Raw genomic sequence first — 26,376 nt, forward strand, 5'->3', positions numbered from 1 at the left:
CTCCCTTCTCTCTCTCCCTTCTCTCTCCCCCCTTACCTCTCCACTCTTCTCATCTCTCTTCCCCTCCTCTCTCCCCCCCTCTCTCCCTTCTCTCTCCCTCCCTTCTCTCTCACCCCTTCTCTCTCTCGTCTTGTCTCTCTCCCCCTTCTCTCTCTCCCCCTTCTCTCCCCCTTCTCTCCCCCCTTCTCTCTCCCCCTTCTCTCTCCCTTCTCTCTCTCCCTTCTCTCCCCCCTTCTCTCTCCCTCTTCTCTCCCCCCCCCCCCCCTCCCTTCTTTCCCCCCCCTTCTCTCCCCCTTCTCTCTCTCCTCCATCTCCACCCGCAGGAGCGTCCAACAGTCACGGAGGGAGGGGGAAATCACCCTGAGTGGGGGTTGGGGTCCGTTGGTGGTGCATCATGGTCAGTGACTGTGGGACGTTCCCGCAGGTGGAGACGGAGGAGAGTGAGAAGGGGGAGAGAGGTTGACTATAGGTTGCCTTGGTCATTTTTGAGACTGGAGGAATTTGCATGAATAGCCAGGGGTAACATTAAAGCAAAGAGTTTTTAAATAGTTCAATAAATGAAAGCTAATTTCCGTCAGTAAGAATGTTGAATACATTTTATCCAAACGTCTCTCCCAGATGCGATAAATGTTTGTTTCAAAACGCTAATATAACACATTCATTTGTAGGATGTACAAAGTTGAATAAATTTTGGAGTGATATATTTGATATATTTACAAAGCTCTTCAAGTCAAGAATAGAAACCAAAATGGAATTGATTATATTTGGAATAATAGGAGAAGATACCAATTTAAATAAAGACCAAAATGTTTTTTTTAATTATGGGTTAATAATTGGAAAGAAATTTATACTTAAATTTTGGAAAAATACAACCATACCAACTGTTAAAATGTGGATTAGGAATATGATGGACATAGCACGCCTTGAAGAAATGAGACTCCGACTAATAGATAAATATGACCAATTCTTAAGGAGTTGGTCTCCTTTCATCGACTTTTTGGAATCATTTGATGCAGCGGTACCATAAGGATTGCTGATTTCAGTTCATGACGTGGATAGATCTACATCTCCGAATATAGATTTGAAAAATTCTCTTTTAAGGGGCCTTCTCTTCTATTTCTACTTTCCACTTTTTCTTTTTAATTTTCTTTTTTTATTTTTTATTTTTTACATACACACTTCACGTTTTTCTACTCTCTACCATCTATTTTTCCACTTTTTCCCCTTTCTATTGTTTTCTTTTTCTTGTCTTGCTTACTTCCTTCTCATAACATAAAACTAGAGGTTGTACATAGAATGGATTACGGTATGACATAGTTGGCACCTAAAATTAGGTGCCACTGTTTTGTTTTGTATTGCATTAACTTCTAATAAAATAAACAAATAAAAAATAAATAAATAAATAAATATTTTGAAAAATGAATGTTGGTATAAAGCACAATAGGATTCTGGAATGGGTTTTGTTTACTGTATACTCTGCACTGTGGGTGGCGTGACTGCATTAATGTAGAATCTTTTCTTTGTCTGAATAGCACACAAACAAAAGCTTTTCACTGTATAAAGTGATAGTCAAAGAGTGATACGGCATTGAAACAGGCCCTTCATCCCAACTTGCCCACACCGCCCAACATGTCCCAGCTACACTAGTCCTACCAGCCCGCGTTTGGCACATATCCCTCCAAACCTGTCCTATCTATGTACCCGTCTAACTGTTTCTTAAATGTTGGGATAGTCCCTGGCTCAACTACCTCCTATGGCAGCTTGTTCCATACATCCACCACCCTTTGTGTGAAAAGGTTACCCCCCAGTTCCTATTAAATCTCACCTAAACCTTCAGACTGGTCCCGACCCAAAACGTCACCCATTCCTTCTCTGCAGAGATGCTGCCTGGCCTGCTGAGTTACTCCAGCTTTTTGTGTCTATCCCAGGACAGAAAGGTCAGTGTGGGAAGGGGAGTCAAAGTGTTTATGAAATCTCTTTAGTTCCTTGTGATGAGAGCCAGCATTGTGAGGATCTACATGGAGAGCTACCATTTAGAGGTTTTGGTCAGAGAGTTTGTGTGTGAGCTGATGGATGTTGAGAGGTAATACAGTATGTATGGGGAAAATATATAGTTGATGCCATGATCCATAACAGCATTATAGAGGGATCATGTGTAGAAGGATCATGAAGTCCATGTCCACAGCTCTCTGAAAGGGGCAACACAAGTCGACAGAGTGCTAAAGAAGCCACACAGTGTAGGAACAAATGGGAAGGCCATGCGGAGTTGGTGTTCAAAGTAACAAGCGATTTATTAGAAATTGTGAGCACGGGGAGTCCAGTCAAAGCTGATCTCTTGAGCACAGCGGTACAGCTTTTACATTCTCAGCTGGCAAGAATACATAGAAACTTGATCAACAGTAAAACTAAGCCTTAATTACAGAAATGTGCCTTCAGAGAGACAGAAAGACTTGAATAGGAAACAAACTAGGTCTTGGTTACAGAATTATAATAAGATAAGATAATAATCTGCCTGCTTGTTCTTGCCACCAAAGTGGATAACCTCACATTTATCCACATAATTGTAAATTACTGGGGTCCCACGCTGAGCTTTACGGCACCCCACTGGTCACTGCCTGCCATTCTGAAAAGGACCCGTTAATTCCTACTCGTTGCTTCCGGTTTGCCAACCTTGTCAATACCCTACCCCCAATAACATGTGCTCTAATTTTGCCCACTAATCTCTTGTGTGGGACCTTGTCAATGGCTTTTAGAAAGTCCAGATACACCACATCCACTGGCTCTCCCTTATCCATTCTACTTGTTACATCCCCAAAATATTCCAGAAGATTAGTCAAGCATAATTTCCCGTTCATAAATCTATGCTGACTTTGACCGATCCTGTCACTGCTATCCCAAGGCACAGCTATAACATCTTTAATAATCGACTCCAGCAACTTCCCCACTACCGATGTCAGGCTGACTGGTCTATAATTCCCTGTTTTCTCTCTCCCTTCTTTCTGAAAAAATTGAGTTACATTACCTATCCAGTCCACAGAAAGTGATCTAGTCTATAGAACATTGACAAAAGTTCACCAATGCATCCACGATTTCTAGGGTCACCTCCTTGAGTTCTCTGGGATGCAGACCATCAGGCCCTGGGGATTTATCTGCCTTCCGTCCCAATGGTTTACCTAACACCATTTCCTGACTAATGTGGATTCTCTTCAGTTCCTCCCTCCCACTAGGTCAAGTTTTTTACACACAGTTTGGTAGGTGTGTGGAAAGAGCTGTTAGAGGAGGTAGTTGAAGCTTCAATGGTTAATTCCACCCCTGAATAAACTTGTAAGACATTGAAAGGTTGTGATAAACATATTTTATTATAATTTATTAAGTACAGATCACAAGATATTGCCAACATATTGTTAAAAGTCTTACCCAGCTAAAGAAATAGATACAACATATGTGAACTGATTGTCATCTTGATTTATGGATCTAAAAATGACCTGGAGATTGCATGTTTAAGAAAGAACTGCAGATGCTGGAAAAATTGAAGGTAGACAAAAATGCTGGAGAAACTCAGTGGGTGAGGAAGCATCTATGGAGCGAAGGAAATAGGTGACGTTTTGGGTCGAGACACTTCTTCAGAATGAAGAAGTCTGAAGAAGGGTCTCGACCCGAAACGTCACCTATTTCTTTGCTCCATAGATGCTGCCTCACACGCTGAGTTTCTCCAGCATTTTTGTCTACCTTTTAGATTACATTATCACAATTTTTTAATAAGGAATCGAGTTGAAGCTATTGTTTAGTGTGCCAAGACATGATTGCTTTAACTCTCGTACCAAATGATATCCCATGAAAAATCAAGAAAAACTATTTGAAAAGTTGTTTAAAACAGCTATAGGATTGTTTACATCCGGAGAAGCACAGTATCTGATGAGACCCCATCCAGGTTGGTACATTTCCTAATATTTTATTGTATATCAGTCTCCAGTAGCATTCAGGCAGCTACAACTCGTTGGATTGCAGGGAAAAGAAAGAGATTGCAGAGGAGAGGAAGAGAACTCTCACGTTAAACATGAGAATCCCAGCAGTTGCATGCAGGAGTAAATCAGGCCCGGCAGTAATTGTAGCACACTCTGTAGAAGGCTTTTGTGCAATTCAAGTTCTGGAGCTGCTTTGTCAGATCTCCTACCGTCAGAAGTCAGTGGCGTATCTGTGAAATGGCAGAAAAAGCAACAACTTAATGTAATGCAATCTGAATCTGTTCCACGCCTCTCATTCATTGCATCCTTAAGGCCCTGTTCCACTTAGGCTAATTTTAGGCGACTGTTGGCGACTGTCATAGTCATAACAGGTCGCCGAAAAACCGGCGACTGGACCCCCCTTCGACATATAATTTGAAATAGAATCATTACCTTAAAAACCAAAGAAAACTGAAGTCAGCACCGGCGACAACCTACATCACCTGGCGACAACTACGACAGCACCTACGTCAGGAGAAGTCAAACTACGCTCATTGGCGGCAAACCAACTGTCGCCGACTGTCTCCGAAGAATGTTCAACATGTTGAAAATCCAGAACTGAACATACAGGTTTGATTTGCCTCTGGCTTGATTGTGCTATCTCTCTATTTCTGAAGTTTTTTCTGTTATTATTCTTCCTGACTGGACAATTTTTTGTTACAAGAAGATGAAACGGCCTGTAGTCTTTTATGATACTCTGTCTAGGGGACGGAACTCAATGTACAGTTCCAACTACGGAGGTCAATTCAATTTTAGCCACCATTGGTGGCCTCTTGTATTTAAGGTATCGCTTTTTTAATACCTTAAAGTCACTTTTTTTTTAATTCACTTTCACTTTCAGAAAATTTTAGCAAAGATTTTAGCAAGAAGAGTAAATATATTAATAAATTCATAAATCCGGACCAAACGGGGTTTATACCTAAAAGACAATCATCTAATAATCTGAGACGCCTTTTTAATATAATGTATTCACATAAAACGGAAAAGGAAGATTTATCAGTTGTCTCTCTGGATGCAGAGATGAGGTAGAGTGGCAGTACTTATACAAAGTACTACAAACATTTAATATGGGAGAGAATTTTATCAGATGGGTAAAATTATTATATGATAAACCGACGGCAAGGATATTAACTAATAATATGTTATCTCCAAAATTCCAATTATCAAGGGGCAATAGGCAGGGATGTGTATTATCACTCCTGCTATTTGCCCTTATGATAGAGCCTCTGGCTGAAAGGATAAGAATGCATCCGAATATTCAGGGATATAATACTAAAGACTCAAATAATAAAATTTAATTATATGCAGATGATAAACTTTAATATATTACAAATTCACAAACGAGTATCCCGTCCTTATTAAATTTAATAGAGGAATTCGGGCCTTTTTCAGGATATAGGATAAATTGGAATAAAAGTGAAATTATGTCATTAAAGCCTCAGAAAGCGACTCATCTATTAAAATTTCCCTTTAAAATTGCAACAGAAAAATATAAGTATTTGGGTATTCAAATTACCAGAAGATATAAATCATTATTTAATGCTAATTTTATGCCACTATTAAATAAATTTAATGCCTTGATTAATTTCTGGAAAACGCTCCCGCTGTCATTAATAGGCAGAATAAACGCTATAAAAATGATTTTTTTTACCACAAATAATATACTTATTTCAATCCATACCAATATATATACCAAAATTTTTTTTTTTTAAATTAGATTCTAATATTACCAACTTTATTTGGGACTATAAAGCACATAGAATTCAAAGAAACCATCTGTGTAAACCCAAAGAGGTTGGGGGACTCTCACTTCATAATTTTTTGTATTACTATTGGGTAGTGCATATTAAGAATATAATTTACTGGTTAGACAGCTCTCCTCAACAGACGGAATGGATAAGAATGGAGAAAGAGGATTGTGCTCCGTGTGATATAGGAGCGATCCTCTTCTCCCGATAAAATTGAACAACACAATATATAAGAAGAATCCAATTATTCATAATACAATATGAATTTGGAAACAAATAAAATTAACTTTAAAATTAAGAAACCTATCAGTGCTAACACCAATAGTGAATAATCCGGTAATTAAACCATCTCTTATTGATAAAACATACAAACAATGGGAAAGACTTGGAATTAAAAAGGTAGGCGACATGTATGAAATGGGAAATCTGTTATCATTTCAACAAATAAATTTAACATTTAAACTGAATAACAACCAATATTTTAAATATCTACAGATATGTGATTTTATGAAGAAATATATACAAAGATTTCAAATTATAATTTTAGATCCACTGGAAGAAGCAGTGAATATTAAGGCTGACTCACAAAAAATAATATCATATCTTTATAACAGTATTTTAAATAGATAATTACCATCAACAGAGGCACTTAGAGAAGACTGGGAATGAGAATTAATGATAAAAATCTCGACAGAAACATGGGAAAAGTATTTGAAATATATACATAAATGTTCGATTAATGCTAGACACAATTTAATTCAATTCAAAATACTACATAGATTATATTATTCAAAAACTAGGCTGAATAAATGTTACCCAAATATTTCTCCCATCTGTGATAAATGTCTCTCTCAAAATGCCGATATTACACATTCTTTTGTTTCTTGTACAAAACTTCACAAATTTTGGTGTGATATTTTTGATATATCACAAATTTATTTAAGATAAAAATGGAACCTTATACTGAAATGATTATATTTGGAGTAATGGGAGACGGGAACAAATTAATCATATCCCAAAATTAATTTTTTAATTATGGGTCTATAATTGCAAAAAAACTCATACTCAAATTTTGGAAAAATACAACTATACCAACGCTCAAAATGTGAATTAGAAATATGTTGGACACAGCACACATTGAAGAAATGAGACTCCTCCTAATAGATAAACAAGATCAATTCTTAACGAGTTGGTCTCCATGCATTGAGTTCTTGGATTCATGTGGTGCAACAGTATCGTAAAAATCAATTGTTTCAGGTCTGGGTGAAAGATGATAAACAATATAAAAACTCATCTCCTATTGTTGATTTGCTAATCTCTCTCTTGCTCTCTCTTCTTTCTTATTTCTATTCTTCACTATCTCTTTCTTTTTTTATACACACTACACGTTTTTCTACTCTCTACCATCTCTTTCTTTCTTATTTCTCCCTTTAAAAAAATAAAAAATGAAGTTGGACAGAGAATGAATTATGTTCATATATATTTGGCACCTGAAAAAAGGTACCACTGTATTGTACTTACTTCTAATAAATAATAAATAAAAAAATAAAGAAATAAAGAAAATCCAGTGGCGACCAGAAAGACGCTACGACTCTTTGGGCAACTGAGGAGACTACTCACGACCATACAGGCGACACCCCGGCGACCATGTGGCGACAGCTTGTGCCTCGAATTCTTATCAGTTGTTATAAAGGATACCCAAACGTTGTTTAAATTCCCCAATGATGTTCACATGGAGGTGAGATTCCTCAACATGTTCAGTCACCAGAATGTGAGGATGAAATGGTGCATTAAACCATTAAATGCACACAGCAAGTTACAAGTCAGGGAAAACATAGAAACATAGAAAATCGGTGCAGGAATAGGCCATTCAGCCCTTCGAGCCAGCATATTAATCAATATGATCATATTGAATGGCAATATCCCGTTCCTGCTTTCTCCCCAAATCCCTTGATTCCGTTAGCCCTAAGCGCCCTATCTAACTCTCTCCTGAAAACATACAGTGAATTGGCCTCCACTGCCTTCTGTGGCAGAGAATTCCACAGATTCACAACTCGATGGGCCGAATGGCCTCAAACCTATGAAGGAAGGGCGAAATGAAACAACATCAAATGCTGACAAGTAACTGATACTTAACAAACCTGCATTTTACTATCTTGATTCACTTCTGTCCTGAGAGCTGCAGTCGGAGCAAAACGAATAACTCTGGTTACACTCCTTTGCCTGTTATTTTTCTTCTGCCTGCTCGAAAATCCCCTCCTCCTCCGGTGGCCAGAACTTCTCCTGCAAAACCTTCGGCCATAGTTCTAGAATAAAGTGTTTCATTAAAGCAATTGGTCAAAGAAAGCAATGACTTTATACGTGGACGTTTATGAAAGTACAGGTGCACAACCTTTTATCCGAAAGCCTTGGGACCAGACACTTTTCGTAATTCAGAATTTGTCGGTCTTCGGAATGGAAATTTTTTAGCGTAGATTTTAATGGCTGGCTCAGTGGTAGAGTGCTCGGCTCATATCCGCAAGGTCGCGAGTTTGCGCCTTGATCCCGGCAGTTACTCAGTCGCGAGTTTGAGTCTTCAATGTCGTTTTTTCTTGCAGAATAAATGTCTGTATGTAATGCAGTGTGTTGAATGAATTCCTGAATTTGTAAATGTGCCCGCAGCATTGAATCAACTCTCGCACTCATGTCACCCTAGCGGGGCTACATGCCCTTAGGCGGCCTAGCTCGGGGATTCTTGAATCCCCGAGCTAGGTCGCGAGTTTGCGCCTCGATCCTGGCAGTTACTCGGTCGCGAGTTTGTGTCTTCTATGTAGTTTTTTCTTGCAGAATAAATGTTTGTATGAAATGCAGTGTAGGAGAGGTGCACTGACTGTGTGGGCAGAACTTTGGAAGTGATTGCCCACCAGTCTAAAAAGCCGATGTGTCTCCCTGTCCCTGGGATAGCAGGGGGCGATCAAACAGCACAATACCCCCCTCCCCCTCCAACTCCAGAGGAATCCGCTCCCCGATGGGCCGCTACGGCGACAAGTGGCAGTTTGCCCACAGCCCGAGCTGCGCCCCCTCATCCGCCACCCCAAGAACAAGACGTACCTTGCACACCATCAGCTTCTGCCCCTACGTGTTCCTCTGGAGTTGGAGCGGGGCTGGGCTGGAGTTGCTGCTGGCTGTGGGTCTCTGGGATCTCCGTGCTTGCAGTGGGCCTGGGGGTCGGTGTCCCGTTGGTCCTGACGTCTCCGGCCACCCCCCTGGACTGGAGCTGAGACTGGGAACTGTACCGCCCTTGCCCCCTCCCTCTGCAACTGCAAACAACCCCACTCTCCTGCAAGGGCGGTACAGTTCCCGGAGGATGGCAGGTGGCCGGAGACGTCAGGACCAACAGGAACCCGCTCCCCGATGGACCCCTACGACGCCCCGAGCTGCGCCCCGTCATCCGCTACCCAGGTTCCTCTGTAGTTGGAACCAACGATCTTTGGTTGGAACGGGGCTGGGCTGCTGCTGGCTGTGGGTCTGTGGGATCTCCGTGCTTGCAGTGGGCCTGGGGGTCGGTGTCCCGATGAGGGGGCGCAGCTCGGGGAACGGCTTCTCGTGGTCCTGACGTCTCCGGCCAGTTTGCAGTTTTCCTCTGGAGTTGGAGCGGGGCTGGGCTGCTGCTGGCTGTGGGTATCTGGGATCTCCGTGCTTGCGCTTGAAAACGTTCACCGAGGGCGGCCCGCAGAGGTGACAGCGGAACCTCCGGTCGGTCCTCGAAGAAACGGGAACTAAATCCCCATTCATAAAAGAGAAGGTGAGGGTATATTGCGCGGGAAGGTTAATAATTGACAATATGCTGCGGCCTGCCCGCTGAGTTAAAAAGTTCCCACGCAAGACTCACGAAACACTGTATATCGTGAGTCTACCGTGGGAACTTTTTAACTCAGCGGGCAGGCCGCAGCATATTGTCAATTATTAACCTTCCCGCGCAATATACCCTCACCTTCTCTTTTATGAATGGGGATTTAGTTCCCCTTTCTTCGAGGACCGACCGGAGGTTCCGCTGTCACCTCTGCGAGTCGCCCTCGGTGAACGTTTTCAAGGACCTTTCTTCAAGGACCCCAAAAATGGCCGCTATTCGGAGGTTTTCGTTATTTGGATCTTCGGATAAAAGGTTGTGCACCTGTACTGTGGAATTCACCTCTGTTCTAAATGTTGACATTGTATGTAATTATTTTGCAACTTCTACCGCTGTACAATGGAGAACATTCTCAGGAATGAAAGAGGCTTCAGAAAGTTCTAGATGTTGCTCGGTCCATCGAGGTACAGATACCCCCCCCCCTTCCCCACCATCAAAGGGATCTATAGGAAGTGCTGCATCAAGAAGGCAGCTATTATCATCAAAGTCCCACCCCACCCTGGCCAATATCTCGCTCCTACCATTACAACGAAGGCAGTAACAGAATTCCTTAGGGCTAACGGAATCAAGGGATATGGGGAAAAGCAGGAACGGGTACTGACTTTGGATGATCAGCCATGATCATATTCAATGGTAGTACAGGCTCGAAGGGCCAAATGGCCTACTTCTGCATTATTTTCTATTTTTCTATGTATCCAAGGCACAGGAGCCTGAGAACTGTTACCTCCAATGCCAAGAACAGCTTCTTTTCATCAACCATCATACACTTGATCCATCCTCTACAACCCTAACCATAATCCTACCTCAGCACCAATCCACTATGAATTAAGGTTGTACGACATACTTTGGCCTACCAGCTTAATAGGCAACTAGAGAGCAGTCCTGAACTACTGTCTACATTGGAGACCCTGGGACTATCTTTGGTCGGACTTTACTGGCTTTATCTTGCACTAAACATCATTCACCTTACTCCCCTTATCATGTATCTATACACTGTCAATGGATCGACAGTAAACATGTATTGTCTTTCCGCTGGCTGGTTGGCGCACAACAAAAGCTTTTCACTGTATCTCGGTACATGTGACAATAAACTAAACTGATTGAGTGCTTTGAAGATGTGACCACAAAGGTTGATGAGGGTAGACATGTAGATGTTGTATATATGGACTTCAGCAAAGCATTCGACTAGGTTCCACATGGTAGGCTGCTCTGGGCGGTTAGATCACAAGGAGAGATTTCCAAATGGATAGAAAATTGGCTTCATGGAAGGAAGTTCCAAGATGGTGAAAGTTTTCTTTTCAGACTGGAGGCCTGTGCCTACTGGTATGATTCAGAGTTCTGTGCTGGGCCTGTTACTGTTTGTCATCTCTATCATTGATTTGGTTGTGAATGTACAAGATATGATTAGCAGGTTTACAGATGACACAATAATGGGTGGTATTGTAGATAGTGAAGATGATTGGCACAAATTGCAGCAGGATCTTGATCGGTTGGGCGGGTGGACTGAAGAATGGTTGATGGAATTTAATAAAGAGAAATGTGAGATGTTGCATTTTGGGAAGACTAACAAGGGGAAGGACCTACACAGTGAATGACAGGGCTCTGGGGAGTGTTGTAGAGCAGAGGGATCTAGGAGTGCACGCACATGGTTTGTTTAAAGTGCATCACAGGTAGATAAGTTGGTCAAAAAGGCTTTCGGCATTTTGACCTACATCAGTCAAAGTATTGAGTATAGAAGGTGGGAGGTCATGTTGCAGTTCGATAAATCGTTGGTGAGTCTGCATTAGTGTATTGTGTTCAGTTCTGAGCACCATTGAGGTCAGGCAATTATATAAGCAGCATCGGTGGATATTGTCCTAATGCAGGCAATTGTGATTGGTGTAGATGGGCAGTAAGGTTGGCATGGATTTGGTGGAATTGGTGGGCCAAAGGAGTTGTTTCTCTGCTGTACAACTCTGTAAAACAGTCCAAATAATTTCCTTTATCTTATACACTGAAACTTATCAGCGTACCACATTTATGCTGTTGTTTCTGCATAGATAAAAGTGATATTGCAGGCGTGCATCTCTTTAGCAATCAATTCAATAAAAATCCTCGAGATACCTTTCTCGTGCATCTCCTTGATCGTTCATTGCTTTCGGATGATGATGATGATGATGATGATGATGATGATGAAGATGATGGTCGTTTTCTGGGTTTTTTGGTTGTTGTGGTGGTCGTGGTTGGTGTGGTGGTCGTGGTTGTGGTGGTCGTGGTAGTTGGTGTGGTCACTGTTATGGTCGGTGTGGTGACTATAGTACTGTCTGTGGTGTCCAGTGTGGTCGGTGTGGTAACTAAAGTGCTCGGTGTTGTCACCAGTGTGGTCGGTGTGGTGACAAAAGTACTGTCTGTGGTGTCCAGTGTGGTCGGTGTGGTGACTAAAGTACTGTCTGTGGTGTCCAGTGTGGTCGGTGTGGTAACTAAAGTGCTCGGTGTGGTCACCAGTGTGGTCGGTGTGGTGACTAAAGTGCTGTCTGTGGTGTCCAGTGTGGTCGGTGTGGTAACTAAAGTGCTGTCTGTGGTGTCAAGTGTGGTCGGTGTGGTAACTAAAATGCTCGGTGTGGTCACCGGTGTGGTCGGGGTGATAGCTGGTGTTGTCACGTTTGTGTCAAAGCACCGAACTACAACGCTTTGAACTTGGTCCACTTCCAGTGTGATTATGCTGGTACAAGTAGCAGTTTCCTGTAAAGAGAAAAAAACCCACAGAATTGTACAAACATACTATAGCATGGAAACATCTAACTCCACTCTTTCATGGCAACCAAGATGTCCCATCAAAGCTAGTCACAATGGCCTGTCTTCGTCCCATATCCCATCGCACCTTTCTCATCCATATACAGTATCTGTCCAAATTACCTTTCAACACAATATTCCCAGCTGATCATGAAGTCCCAACTTCTACATTCAGTTTCCCGACTGATGTGGATCAGTATTCAAAAAGCCTTCTTCACCCACCTGCAGGAAACCAATGTACATGTGCCGGCTCTGGATAGGGTCCAGAGGAGGTTTACAAGAAGGATCACAACATATGGTGAGCGTCTCTCAGGTTTTGACAACCCCCCCCCCCCCTCTCACCTCCCACCTCCCCCTTTCCAATGTCAAGGTCAGCACTCAGCTTACCTTTGTTCCTGTGTGCCCACACCTCATTGAGTTCCAATCCCAACATCATGCTGAGCTCTTCTTCTGTGACCTCCACCTCCCAACCTTGTTCTCTGGTCTCACCTCCCAGTCATGAGTACTTCTCCTGTCTCCAGAATTCATAAGGTCATAAGGAATAGGAGTAGAATTAGGCCCTTCGGCCCATTAAAACTACGCCGCCATTCAACCACGGCTGATATATCTCTCTTACCTAACCCCATTCTCCTGCCTTCTCCCCATAACCCCTGACACCCGTACTAATCAACAATCTGTCTATCTCTGCCTTAAAAATATCCACTGTCTTGTCCTCCACAGCCTTCTGTGGCAAATAATTCCACAGATTCACCACCCTCTGACGAAGGAGATTTCTCCTTGTCGCCTTCCTAAAAGAAAGTCTTTTAATTCTGACGTTTCTCCTCCTCACACACGGAGGGACCAGCCTGTCCCACACCTCTGCTCCACCCGGCGCTGCCGACACACAGCCCGTCACAGTGCGGCCGCACGGGGGAGACGAGGCAGAGGGCGGCCGTGGCCGTGGGAGAGTGGGGGCTGTCCCGAGGGATGCGCTCCTTCGGCCGCTTACAACTTGGTGCTCGGGTTCAGATTGCCCAGTCACCTAATACTTGTGTGGGAAAATGACCCCGACCATCCCGTCTCCACCGGCCAGTGATGTGATAGACGCGGAGGTCTGGACCAATCGCTGACAAGTCCTGCCCCCCCCGGCGACGTCATGTCCGTTATTTGACTTTTCGGCTGAGCGGCCTTTCGATGAGTTTGCTTTTAGGCGTCCCACCCTTTCGGTTAGTTGGCGTTTCGGCTTTGTTCGCTTTCGGTTATTTGGCGTCTCGTTTTTTTTTTGTTCGATTATTTGGCTTCCACTTCTTTGCTTCGGCTTCTCGTCCTTCAACGCCACGTCCGCACCCGGACCCATTGTTCCCGCCTTCTCCTACCCCACAGGATACATATCCAAATACCCTGATCTCATAGATACACACAAGAAGGCTTCATCCCATCCTGCCTTCCCTTACCCAGTCCCTTCTGACCCACATCTGAGCCACCTCGACATCAGTTGCACAGGCCCACATTCAGCCCATATCCCTCTGAACCTATCCACGTACCTGCCCAAATATCTTTTAAATGTTGTTATAATACCTGCATCGACTACCTCATCTAGCAGCTCGCTCCATATGCCAACCACCCTCTGAGTGGAAAAGTTGCCCCTCAGGTTCCTAGTAAATCTTTCCCCATTCACCTGAAACCTATGTCTCCTGGATGCATAATACCATGATGACTTTCCCTGGTCAACCCCCATATTTCTAAATGCACATATATCTTATCTGACAAAGCCCTCTCAGTAACTTGACTCCCATGCATGTCAGGCTTCAGTTCCAGGCTTTTCCTTTGCAGCTCTTCTCAAATAGAGGAACAAAATTACCCACCTTCTGGTCTTCAGGTACCTCAACCATGTACGTCTCAGCTAGGACTCCTGCCATTTCCTCTCTAGCTTCCCACAGTGTCCATTTATACATTTTAGGTTTTGCAGCAGCTTAGTGGCTGCGATAAGGACTGTCCTCAAGATATTTCTATTACATTTCCAAAGCCCCCTCGTCTTCATGACTTTCTCCATGGTAAAGAGGACAAATATTTATTCATGACCTTGACAATCTCCAGCGGTTCCATATTTATGCCCCTCTATTCTCTCTCCAGTCACCCTTCTTCACATATAACCATATAACCATATAACAATTACAGCCATCTCGGCCCTACAAGTCCGCGCCGAACAATTTTTTTCCCTTAGTCCCACCTGCCTGCACTCATACCATAACCCTCCATTCCCTTCTCATCCATATGCCTATCCAATTTATTCTTAAATGATACCAACGAACCTGCCGCCACCACTTCCACTGGAAGCTCATTCCACACCGCTACCACTCTCTGAGTAAAGAAGTTCCCCCTCATGTTACCCCTAAACTTCTGTCCCTTAATTCTGAAGTCATGTCCTCTTGTTTGAATCTTCCCTATTCTCAAAGGGAAAAGCTTGATCACATCAACTCTGTCTATCCCTCTCATCATCTTAAAGACCTTTATCAAGTCCCCCCTTAACCTTCTGCGCTCCAGAGAATAAAGACCTAACTTATTCAACCTATCTCTGTAACTTAGTTGTTGAAACCCAGGCAACATTCTAGTAAATCTCCTCTGTACTCTCTCTATTTTGTTGACATCCTTCCTATAATTGGGCGACCAAAATTGTACACCATACTCCAGATTTGGTCTCACCAATGCCTTGTACAATTTTAACATTACATCCCAGCTTCTATACTCAATGCTCTGATTTATAAAGGCTAGCATACCAAAAGCTTTCTTTACCACCCTATCTATATGAGATTCCACCTTCAAGGAACTATGCACGGTTATTCCAAGATCCCTCTGTTCAACTGTATTCTTCAATTCCCTACCATTTATCATGTACGTCCTATTTTGATTTGTCCTGCCAAGGTGTAACACCTCACATTTATCAGCATTAAACTCCATCTGCCATCTTTCAGCCCATTTTTCCAAATGGCCTAAATCACTCTGTAGACTTTGGAAATCCTCTTCATTATCCACAACACCCCCTATCTTGGTATCATCTGCATACTTACTAATCCAATTTACCACCCCTTCATCCAGATCATTGATGTACATGACAAACAACAAAGGACCCAACACAGATCCCTGAGGCACCCCACTAGTCACCTGCTTCCAACCCGACAAACAGCCATCCACCATTACCCTCTGGCTTCTCCCATTGGTTCTAATTGAAGTCCGTGGTTTCACCACACACACAGCCAGCCCTTAACAATACTCAGTTCTCCCACAAAGTAATGGAGCACCTGAAGATATTGAATATACTTTTAGTGGCTGAAGGGTGTATTCGCATCTTGACTGAGTGAGTTGGACTTCCATCAGATTGCACAACTAATTGTACGGAAATTACCCGTAGGAAACATAAATCTAATAATATGTCTGCAGTGAACACAGCAACATATATGTGACATGTGTTCTAATATTGAAGATGTTGGTGTGTTTTTCCTTTTCAATGTTTGTACTAACATTTACAATCCTGAATCCATTTTGTGACGTCGTTTGATGTTGACTAGATTTCAAGACCACAAAGAATTAAAATAACTCTTTGCTTAATTCTGGTGTAATTCCATTACCACGTTTCTTCATAATGAAAGGAATGCTATCAAGTTGACAAACCAGTTCTTGTGGACACATGTGAATCTCTAGATTCCTCCTGTGGTTTGTATTTTGCTCAGTGCTGTGTGACTTGGTGTGGAGTTCGGCCCATAACCCTTTACACCTATCCTATCCATGTCCCTGTCGAAATGTTTCTTAAATGTTGTGATAGTGCCTCAACTACCTCCCCTGGCAGCTCATTCCACGCACCTACCACCCTTCATGTTAAAATGTTGCGCCTCGGTTTCCTATTAAATCTTTCCTCTCTCACCTTAAACTCTGTGCATTCACCCTATCTATTCCTCTCATAATTTTATACCCCTCTATAATATCACTCGTCATCCACCTGTACTCCACAGAAGTCCTAGTCGGCTCAACCTCTCCCTGCAGCTTTGGCCCTCGAGTCCTGGCATCATCTTCGTAAAGGGCCTGTCCCACTTGGCGATTTTTTCGGCGACTGCCGGTGTCATTGACTGACGTATCAGGGTCGCCGAAAGATTTTGAACATTTCACGCCGCGACTTTTTCAGTGACCTGATACGTCAGTCAATGATGCTGGCAGTCGCCGAAATAATCACCAAGTGGGACAGGCCTTTTTAAATCTTCTCTGCACCCTTTCTAGCTTAGCAGCAACTTTCCCATAACAGGATAACAGAAACGGAGCAAAATATATTCAATGTGGCCTCATCAATGCCCTCTACAAAAGCAACATGACCCGTATCTTTTAAATTTAGGACTCTGACTGATGAAGGCCAATGTGCTGAAAGCCTTCTTGACCACACAATCTACTTGCGATGTGACTGTGGGAAGAGAAATAGAGTTAGTGTTTTAGGTGGGGTGGGAGATTGCCGCCTTCACATGGTCCACCCTGTTTTCGCATAATGCAATCAACCCGACGTGCACAAACAAACAGATGTAGTGTTTTGGTGTCTACAACATGAGGCTGTGCACGCCATACGCAAGAAGAAGTGTTTTGGATGCAAGTTTCTTTGTGGAACTTCTTTCCTCACTTTTCCCAATTCTAATCAATGGCCTCAGTCTTGCAATATTGACTGTATTTTTGCTTCCCACGGCTGCTGTCTAATTTCCTGAGTTTCTCCAGCATTTTCTGCCCGTATTCCACCACGAGGGTGACGGGTCTGTTGATGTTTTGCTCAACAGCATGCGTTGACCTCATAACTGCTGGCTAGAAAAAGCAGGTCGGGAATTCTGCCCCCTTTTAGGACAAGAGAAGTGATCACTCGAAGGTGAAGGGTAGATTGTGAAAAGTGTTGGAAGGGTAGTCAGTGGTTCGCATTCCAGAATGTGCAGTATGCAATGAGGGGTAGAAAGAGGTTGGCACAGTGTTGCAATGGTAGAGTTGCTGCCTTACAGCTTCAGAGACCCAGCTTCAATCCTGACTACAGGTGCTGTGGGAAGACAGATCAGCCATGATTGTAGTAGAGTTGATGGGCCAACTGGCCTAATTCTGCTCCTTTTACTTATGAACCTATGTCAATAGAGATGACAACAGAGAAATGAATAGCAAATGTTGTAACACTCACAGCATTCAAGATGGGTATCAGGTCACAGAGTGATGGATCGGTACTGGAGTTGTTCAGGCACACAGTTCCCTGGATATCAATAACTATTACCACCAGGGATAGGCGTTCTCCTAAAATAGTCTCCTAAAAAAACAAAGAAGAATGTTACACTCAATGAATAGTATTTGAAATAACATTCCCAATGACACGATTGTTATTTGGATTTCCTATGTCTTGCTGCACTTGTATCACATTACTTGCTGCTTCTCAAGATGGCCTTCAATGCACATTGATGCAGTGGGTCAAGGGTTACGAGTGTTTCATTGTCAAATGCACTGGGCAGGGGGACAATGAAACTCTTACTTGTTCTTAATGCAACAACATGCAAATAAATGTACAATAAACAATAAACAATAAATTACCAAAGTACGTAGTGCACCCACGACAAAGTTCATAGTAGATCTTACCTGAAGAAAGGTTGTGGTTCAAGATGGCTGATGGATGATGGAAAGAAGTTGTTCTTTAATTTGGAGGTCACAGAACCTTTTCTCCCATTAGAAGCCATGAGATGAGAGCATGGCCATGGTGGTAGAGGTCCTTGATGGTAACCATTGCCTTTCTAAGGCACAACTTACTATGGGTCACTTTGATGGTGGGGGAATCAATACCATGCCATGGACCAGGTCAATGTCATCCACTTTCAGCAGCTTTCTTCTAACTTGGGTGCTTGAGTTAATAGTTCAGTAGAGAACATGTGTAACCAGCATGATATGCTCTCCGCTGCACACCTGTAGAAGCTTTAAAGGGTATTTGGCGACATTTCGAACCTCCTCTAACTTCTGAGGAAGTAGAGGCATTAATGAGCTTTCTTTGCAGTGAATAGTGGAAGCATCGACAAGATAATACACTGGCTATTGAGATATACATGGCGGCTAGTTTGTCTTCTATGAGATTCCCGTCAGAAATGTAAAGCTTACATACACACATAGAAACATAGAAACATAGAAAATAGGTGCGGGAGGAGGCCATTCGACCCTTTGAGCCAGCGCCGCCATTCAATGCGATCATGGCTGATCGTCCCCAATCAATAACCTGTGCCTGCCTTCTCCCCATATCCCTTGATTCCACTAGCACCAAGAGCTCTATCTAACTATCTCTTAAATCCATCCAGTGATTTGGCCTCCACTGCCCTCTGTGGCAGGGAATTCCACAAATTCACAACCAACTGGGTGAAAACGTTTTTTCTCACAGTCTTAAATGGCCTCCCCTTTATTCTAAGACTGTGGCCCCTGGTTCTGGACTCGCCCAAAATTGGGAACATTTTTCCTGCATCTCGCTTGTCCAGTCCTTTTATAATGTTATATGTTTCTATAAGAACCCCCTCATCCTTCTGAACTCCAGTGAATACAAGCCTAGTCTTTTCAATCTTTCCTCATATGACAGTCTCGCCATCCCAGGGATCAATCTTGTGAACCTACGCTGCACTGCCTCAATCACAAGGATGTCCTTCCTCAAATCAGGAGACCAAAACTGTACGCAATACTCCAGATGCGGTCTTACCAGAGCCCTATACAACTGCAGAACAACCTTTCTACTCCTATACTGAAATCCTCTTGTTATGAAGGCCAACCTTCCATTAGCTTTCTTCACTGCCTGCTGTACCTGCACGCCAACTTTGAGTGAGCGGTGTACAAGGACACCCAGGTCTCGCTGCACCTCCCCCTTACATAACCTAACCCCATTGAGATAATAAACTAAACTAAACTAAGCAAAACTAAGCTAAACTAAATCTTAACAAAATAAAATAGAGAACTTTCATTAGTATAAAACATTTACTGTTTCACACTGTCGCTACAATTAATGCTACAGTGAGATAATGTTTACTTTGGTTGCACAAGCAGCAACTGTTAATCCATATGAGTTTCTATTGCTTGCGTTCAGATAGTTTCTGTGGGCACTTTTCTTCTGTTGCAATACTATGACATGAGAAACAGTAATTATTTTTATACTAATGAAAGTTCTCTATTTTATTTTGTTAAGATTTAGTTTAGCTTAGTTTAGTTTAGTTTAGTTTAGTTTAGTTTAGTTTAGTTTAGTTTAGTTTAGACATACGGCCCTTCAGCCCACCAAGTCCGCATCGAACAGTGACCCCCACACATAAACACTATCTTACCTACACACATTAGGGACAATGTTATGTTTACACTAAGCCAATTAACCTACAATTAACCGGCTCCTATTTTCTATGTTTCTAATATCTTTCTCCACAAAGGTGAAATTTTCATCGATGACCTTGCCCACCTCCTGCAGCTCCACAAATAGATATTCATGTTCCTCTTTGAGATGCCCTATTCTCTCCCTAGTTATTCTTTTTCACAATATACTTATTTAAATCTCTATGTCAATCTACCTCACATCCCCTTTTTACCTTCCTGACTTCCTTATTAAGTATATTCCTGCATCCCATCTACTGATATTATACTGAACATTGATTTCTCTAACTTCAAGTAACCCCTGCATGCCCTCTCTCTCATTCCCTCCCCCAACCAAGTCATATCAGATTCAAGGTTGTCTTGTTGAGTCTCATTGTCTGTAACCCGTTTTCACCTAGCCCACAGCTAACAATGGCCTGTTTCCTTTATCATCGTCACTTTTTTGCATATCTTTTATTCATGTGTTCTCTATCTCTCTACATCACCGTCTGTAACACTCGTTTCATTTCCCTTGACAGTCTGAAGAGGGGTCTCGACTCAAAAACGTCACCTATTCCTTCTCTACAGAGATGCTACCTGACCCGCTGACCCTTTTGTAACTTTTACAAACTCCTGTCTAACACCATAAAATTCACCTTGCCACATTTGTAGACCTGTTCTGGACTTTTCCACAACCGTTTTAAAACTAGTAGAACAAATGCAGGAGAAGAAACGCATGCTCGTGTCATTTAATACATTTTGGCAAGAGGTAAAAATTAACCGTGAATTGAAATGCACTTACGAAGAGAACTTCACATCTTGTAACAGCAAAGAGGTTGCTGTTTGAGGAGTCCACGTTCACCTGTGCAATTGTAGCGTTTTCAACAATTGGGAAGGTTGAATTTGCACATGATTGCGCTGAAACAAAAAACAGATTTCAAGAACAATATATCTTTGAGTAATGTCTCTGCCTCTTACTCTCTGCACCACACATGTTCCTTAAAACCTATCTCTTTAGACAAAGCTTTTGATCTACTGCTCTGTGTCAAAATGGAATTACCTTCCCATGAATTACATTTGAATATCTCAGCCGTGTTCACATAAGCGATATCGGCGTCATTGACCAGGCTGGCATTCTTCTATTCACCTTTGTCCTTGAGAAGGCAATTATCATAGAGTCACAGAGTGATACAGTGTGGAAACAGGCCCTTCAGCCCAACTTGCCCACATCGGCCAACAATGTCCCAGCTACACTGGTCCCACCTCCCAGCATTTGGTCCATTTGTTCCATATCCCTCCAAACCAAACCTATCCTATCCATGTACCTGTCTAAATGTTTCATAAATGTTGGATATTTATAGTTTTTGTGGTTTATCACCAAATTCAATTTGTAGTTGTTTAGTGTGTTGATAAAGTTTTTTGATTTGATCTGAGTATATTTGATTTAACTTACATTTAAGTGCAGCGTTTTTATTATGTTTTATCATAGACGGCCGCATTCTCTATATCTAATTGCCTTCTTTCCTTGTCTAGTACATGTTGTTTAGCTCGATTCTTTTTATTATGGAAGGCTTGAGAGGAGATTAAAGCTCCTCGTAAAAATGCTTTGAATGTTTCCCAAAGAAGGGAGACAGATGTTTCAGGGCGGTCATTCGTCTCGAAAAACATATTAATCTGTGTTATAAGATATTCGTAGCATGCTTTATCATTTCAAATTTGAGTGTTAAGTCTCCATTGTGTCTGCTTCTCGGTCATTCAATTTAGTTTAAACCATGAATGTTAAAGGTGCATGATCCGAGATTATAATATTATGATATTTCGAATTATAAGTATATGGGATAAGTGTGGCTATCACTAACTACACTGATTGTAGATGTAGTTTTCTTCCTTTCTTTGCACTCTTCTAACCAAATAGTCGATTCTTGAATAGGTTTTATGTACCGGTGAGTAAAATGAATATTCTCGTCCAGATGAATTTTCTATTCTCCAGATATCTTTGATGTTGGTGGTATTAATATATGAATTTAATAATTCACTTGCCTTGGATTTTATTTTCCTTTGTGTTGATGATCTATCTAGGTAAGAATCTAATGTACAATTTAAGTCTCTACCAATTATCAAATTATATTGTGTAAGTTCCGGAATATGTTAAGTGTTTTCTTGAAGAACAATGGGCTGTCACAATTTGGTCTATGATTAGTACTAAATAATAAAGGTTGTAAATCAATAGCAAGACAACTTGCTCAGCTATCGTTATCAACTATCATTAGTCCTTGAGTATAACAATTTAAAGTTCCATTTGTTCTCTGCAAGGTGATGACACCGTGGAGATAATGTTCAATCATCAGTCTCAATATCCTGGGCGAACCAATGCTTTCTTGTAATCGGTGAAGAAATGTTCCTTCTGCTTGTAGGTGACTCTCAGTTTTGCAGGGTACATCAGCCCACATCTCAAATTTGGTATCTTCCTAAGGATTCCACTTGTCTCATTGAAAAGCGCTCTTCTCTTAACAACCTCTACAGGATAGTCTCTGAAAATACTGATTCTGTCGCCTACAAATGAAAGATTTCTGTTGCCAGCAATTTTTGTCAAGATGTCTTCCAAAACGTGGTCATAATGCACCTTCAGTGTCAGTTGACTTGGGAGGGGCGCTAGCACTCGTACGAGGTCTCAATGCTCTGTGTGCCCGACCTAGTAGAGGCATTTATCTAAATTTAAAACTTTTTGTAAAAGATCTGCAGCAAAGTCACGAAGGTTTTTATTTCCTTCTTTGCACTCTTTAACACCAACAATTCTTAGATTCTGGCATTTCTGACGTCCCTCCAAGTCAATACATTTTTCAGTCACTTTATTCAATAAATCTGTTAAACGCTTGGTCTCTGGGAGAATTCTTTTTGTAGTTTCAGCACTTGTGTCGGCAATTGACTCTAATTCAGTTATAGCTGCAGTGTGCTGATTTACTGTATCGATAATGGGATCCAACCTAGAGTTAAAGTTAGATTCCATCAAATTAAGTTTAACGTTTACCTCTTCCATTTGTTGATTTAATTTTTCAGACATTTCTTCCTTCCAGGTAAATAATTCTTCTCGAACTGAACCGAGGCTGAAATTTCTTCTTTGAGGTTTTTCAGTTCTTCCTTTATACTTGAGATTTATCTTGAAATAAAAGTACAAAGGTCCTCCATTTCTGTTTTTTTAGTCTTTGTCTTCAGGACCAGTTTTGAAACTTCCTTATGGGACGACGCTGAAATTGCATATTCAGCCACTTCTGTCCTTCAGGATTAAATACTGCTGGAGTACTGTATCGCCACTCTCTGTGTTAGAATTTCAATTCTTATCTCTCCTATTTGTGATAAATGTCTACATTTAGAGGCTATTTTAACACATACGTTTGCAAACTGTATAAAACTTAAACATTTCTGGACTGATATTTTTGAAATAACTTCAGAAGTTATTAATACAAAACTGGACCCAGACACAAAATTAATAATACTTGGAATATCAGAACAAAGCTTAACACTCACAACAAACCAAAGAAATTTCCTCAACTACAGTATAATAACCGGAAAAAAATTAATATTACAATTTTGGAAAGGCCCTACAACCCCCACAATTAAAATGTGGATTACGGAAATGTCGGAGACCCTATACTTAGAAAGAATTAGACTTGTCTTAATGGACAAACAAGATCTTTTCCATAAAATTTGGGCTCCATTCATTAACTATCTGAAGGGATGGATTAGCACAGCGCGAGGACCCAGCTGAAACTTGAACTCAGGAATAGATGAAAAGCTATACTTTATAACCTACGAACCTATCTCCATTGATGTAGTACATGTAACCCATTCCACCTCCCTTGTTTTTCTGTTGTATTTTTTTTTTTTGCTTTCTTTTTTATTTGTAACTTTCTACCCTCTCTTTTTCCCTCTTTCTATAAAAAATAAAAACACTAGAAGCAGAAGTAATTGATAATGGAAAATTTTAATAATGTATGACTGATGTAAATGGAAATTTTTTTTACTATAATATGTAACTACATTTTATAATATGTCTACTTCTAATAAATAAATAAATAAAATAAATAAAATTTTAAAAAAAGAATTTCAATTCTTGCCCTTTAACGAGAAAACAAGCATCTGAGATCCACGGTAAACTACAATTGGTCTGAAGGAGGGTCTCGACCCGAAACGTCACCCATTCCTTCTCTGCAGATATGCAGCATGTCCCGCTGAGTTACTCCAGCATTTTGTGTCTATCTTCAATGCCTGCACATTTTGCTGGATCAGTTAGCAGATGTAGAATCAGCAAATAATGACAAACAATATTATCAAATTATTATTATTTATGGAATATTATACACAGCATTGACATAAAATATCACAGTTCATCTAGATGCTTCTCTCCTCTTCTCCTTCCATCCCTGTATCAGTTTTAGTTTAGTTTAGTTTTGAGATACAGCGTGGAAACAGGCCCTTCGACCCATTGAGTCCACACCAACCAGTGATCACCCATACACTAACACTATCCTACACACGTTACGGACAATTTACAATTTTTTTTTACTGAAGCCAATTAATTAGGGGATCGAACCCGGGTCTCTGGCGCTGCAGGCGCTACAAGGTAACAAATCTACCGCTGCACTACCGTGCCGCATCTTTGTGTATAGAAGGATATTGAGTCCAAGTCCACAGCCCTCTGTAAGTGGCAATGCAAGTATATAGAATGGTAATGAAGCCTCTTTGTAAGAAGGAACTGCAGATGCTGGTTTAAACCGAAGATAGACACAAAATGCTGGAGTAACTCAGCGGGACAGGCAGCATCTCTGGAGAGAAGGAATGGGTGACGTTACGGGTCGAGACGGTCCCGCTGAGTTACTCCAGCTTTTGGTGTCTATCTATGTTAATGAAGCCATTTGGTAAGGAAAGCCTTCACTGGTCGGTAGAGTTGCTGACTCACAGCACCAGAGACCCAGGTATGATCCTGACTACACGTGCTGTCTGTATAGATTTTGTAAGTTCTCCCTGTGACCGCATGGATTTTCTCCAGGATCTCCGGTTTCCTCCCACACTCCAAAGACGTGCAGGTTTGTAGGTTGCTTGTCTACTGTAAATTATCCTTGGTGTGTCGGATAAAACTAGTGTATGGATCGCTGGTCAGCGTGGACTCATTGGAGCAAAGGGCCTGTTTCCATCCTATATCTCCAAACTAAACTAAACTAAAGTAAACATTCCTGGTTCGGATGTCACAATCTTCCTGAAAATACTGAAAGGAGGGCTGAGAGCCGGCCAGGAGGTTTTATATTTGAGTTCAGATGTGGAATTTGCCTTATGTAAGAAAGTTGTGAGTCTGTGGAATTTCTGCCTCAGAGGGTGGTGGAGGCAGGTTCTCTGGATGCTTTCAAGACATTGTCTATTGTCTAACTGCAGATGGTGGTTTAAATCGAAGGCAGATCCAAAATGCTGGAGTAACTTAGTAGGTGAGGCAGCATCTCAGGAGAGAAGGAATGGGCGATGTTTCGGGTCGAGACAGGATACGTCTCCCATTCCTTCTCTCCTGAGATGCTGCCTCACTCGTTGAGTTGCTCCAGCATTTTGGGTCTACCTTGGAATATACCTTCCTTGCAATATCATGGGCCAGGAAGATAAACCAAAGAGAGGGAAAAGAGGTCACAAGGTGGCCACAACCATGAATCATTGGAAGCAGTGTAGGAAGGAACTGCAGATGCTGATTTACACTGAAGATAGACACAAAAAGCTGGAGTAACCCAGCGGGTCAGGCAGCATCTCTGGAGAAATGTAATAGGTGACGTTTTGGGTCGAGACACTTCTTGAGACTGAGTCACGGCAAAGGGGAACTAGAGGCATGAAAACGTGGAGCCCATGATGGCTGTGGAAGATGTGATAATGAAGGGAACAAACAGTGAAACTAGCAGGATGATTAGGTTGGAGGATGGACGGAGACAGAGGGTAAGCAAGGGTTACTTGAAGTTAGAGAAGTCAATATTCATATCGCAGGGGTGTAAGCTACCCAAGTGAAATGTGAGGTGCTGTTCCTCCAATTTGCATTGCAGCCCTTCTTGAATAGAGGCACAATTCGCATTGGGCCTCACTCTGACAATGGAGGAGGCCCTGGACAGAAACGACAGTGTGGGAATGGGAGGGGAGTTAAAATGTTTAGCAACCCTGAGATCACGTACGCCTAGTTGGACTGAGCGAAGGTGTTCAGTGAAACGACTGCCCAGCCTGCGCTTGTTCTCGCCGATATATCGGAGTCCACACGTGGAACAGCAGATCAGTTTAGATTTGTTTAGAGATACAGCATAGAAACAGGCCCTTCGGCCCACCGGGTCCACACCGACCAACGATCCCCGCACATTAACACCATCCGGCACACACTAGGAACAAATTACTTATATACCAAACTAATTAACCTGCAAACCTGTACGTCTTTGGAGTGAGGGAGGAAATCGAAGATCTCGGAATAAACCCACATGGTCACGGGGATAATATACAAACTCTGTACAGACAGCACCCGTATTTACCGTGGAGAAAGATAGGAGGTCAGTGGAACTTGGGCCATCATTGGAAGTGTTTGAGATCAGTCCGTTGTTACAGTCAAAGA

The 26,376-nt window shown here is 42.0% G+C and overlaps 1 protein-coding gene across 1 annotated transcript in view; it reads right to left on the reverse strand.

Moving 5' to 3' along the window:
• LOC116974997 (integumentary mucin C.1-like) overlaps window positions 1-26,376 on the reverse strand; it is a 119,679-nt gene that overhangs the window by 24,697 nt on the left and 68,606 nt on the right. Inside the window, exon 4 of the mRNA XM_033023647.1 lies at window positions 12,223-12,362. Coding sequence (XP_032879538.1) covers window positions 12,223-12,362 — 140 coding nt within the window. The remainder of the gene's footprint in view (window positions 1-12,222; window positions 12,363-26,376) is intronic.

Source organism: Amblyraja radiata, chromosome 7 (genome assembly GCF_010909765.2).
Source record: "Amblyraja radiata isolate CabotCenter1 chromosome 7, sAmbRad1.1.pri, whole genome shotgun sequence".
In the NCBI taxonomy this organism is placed as follows: Eukaryota; Metazoa; Chordata; class Chondrichthyes; order Rajiformes; family Rajidae; genus Amblyraja; species Amblyraja radiata.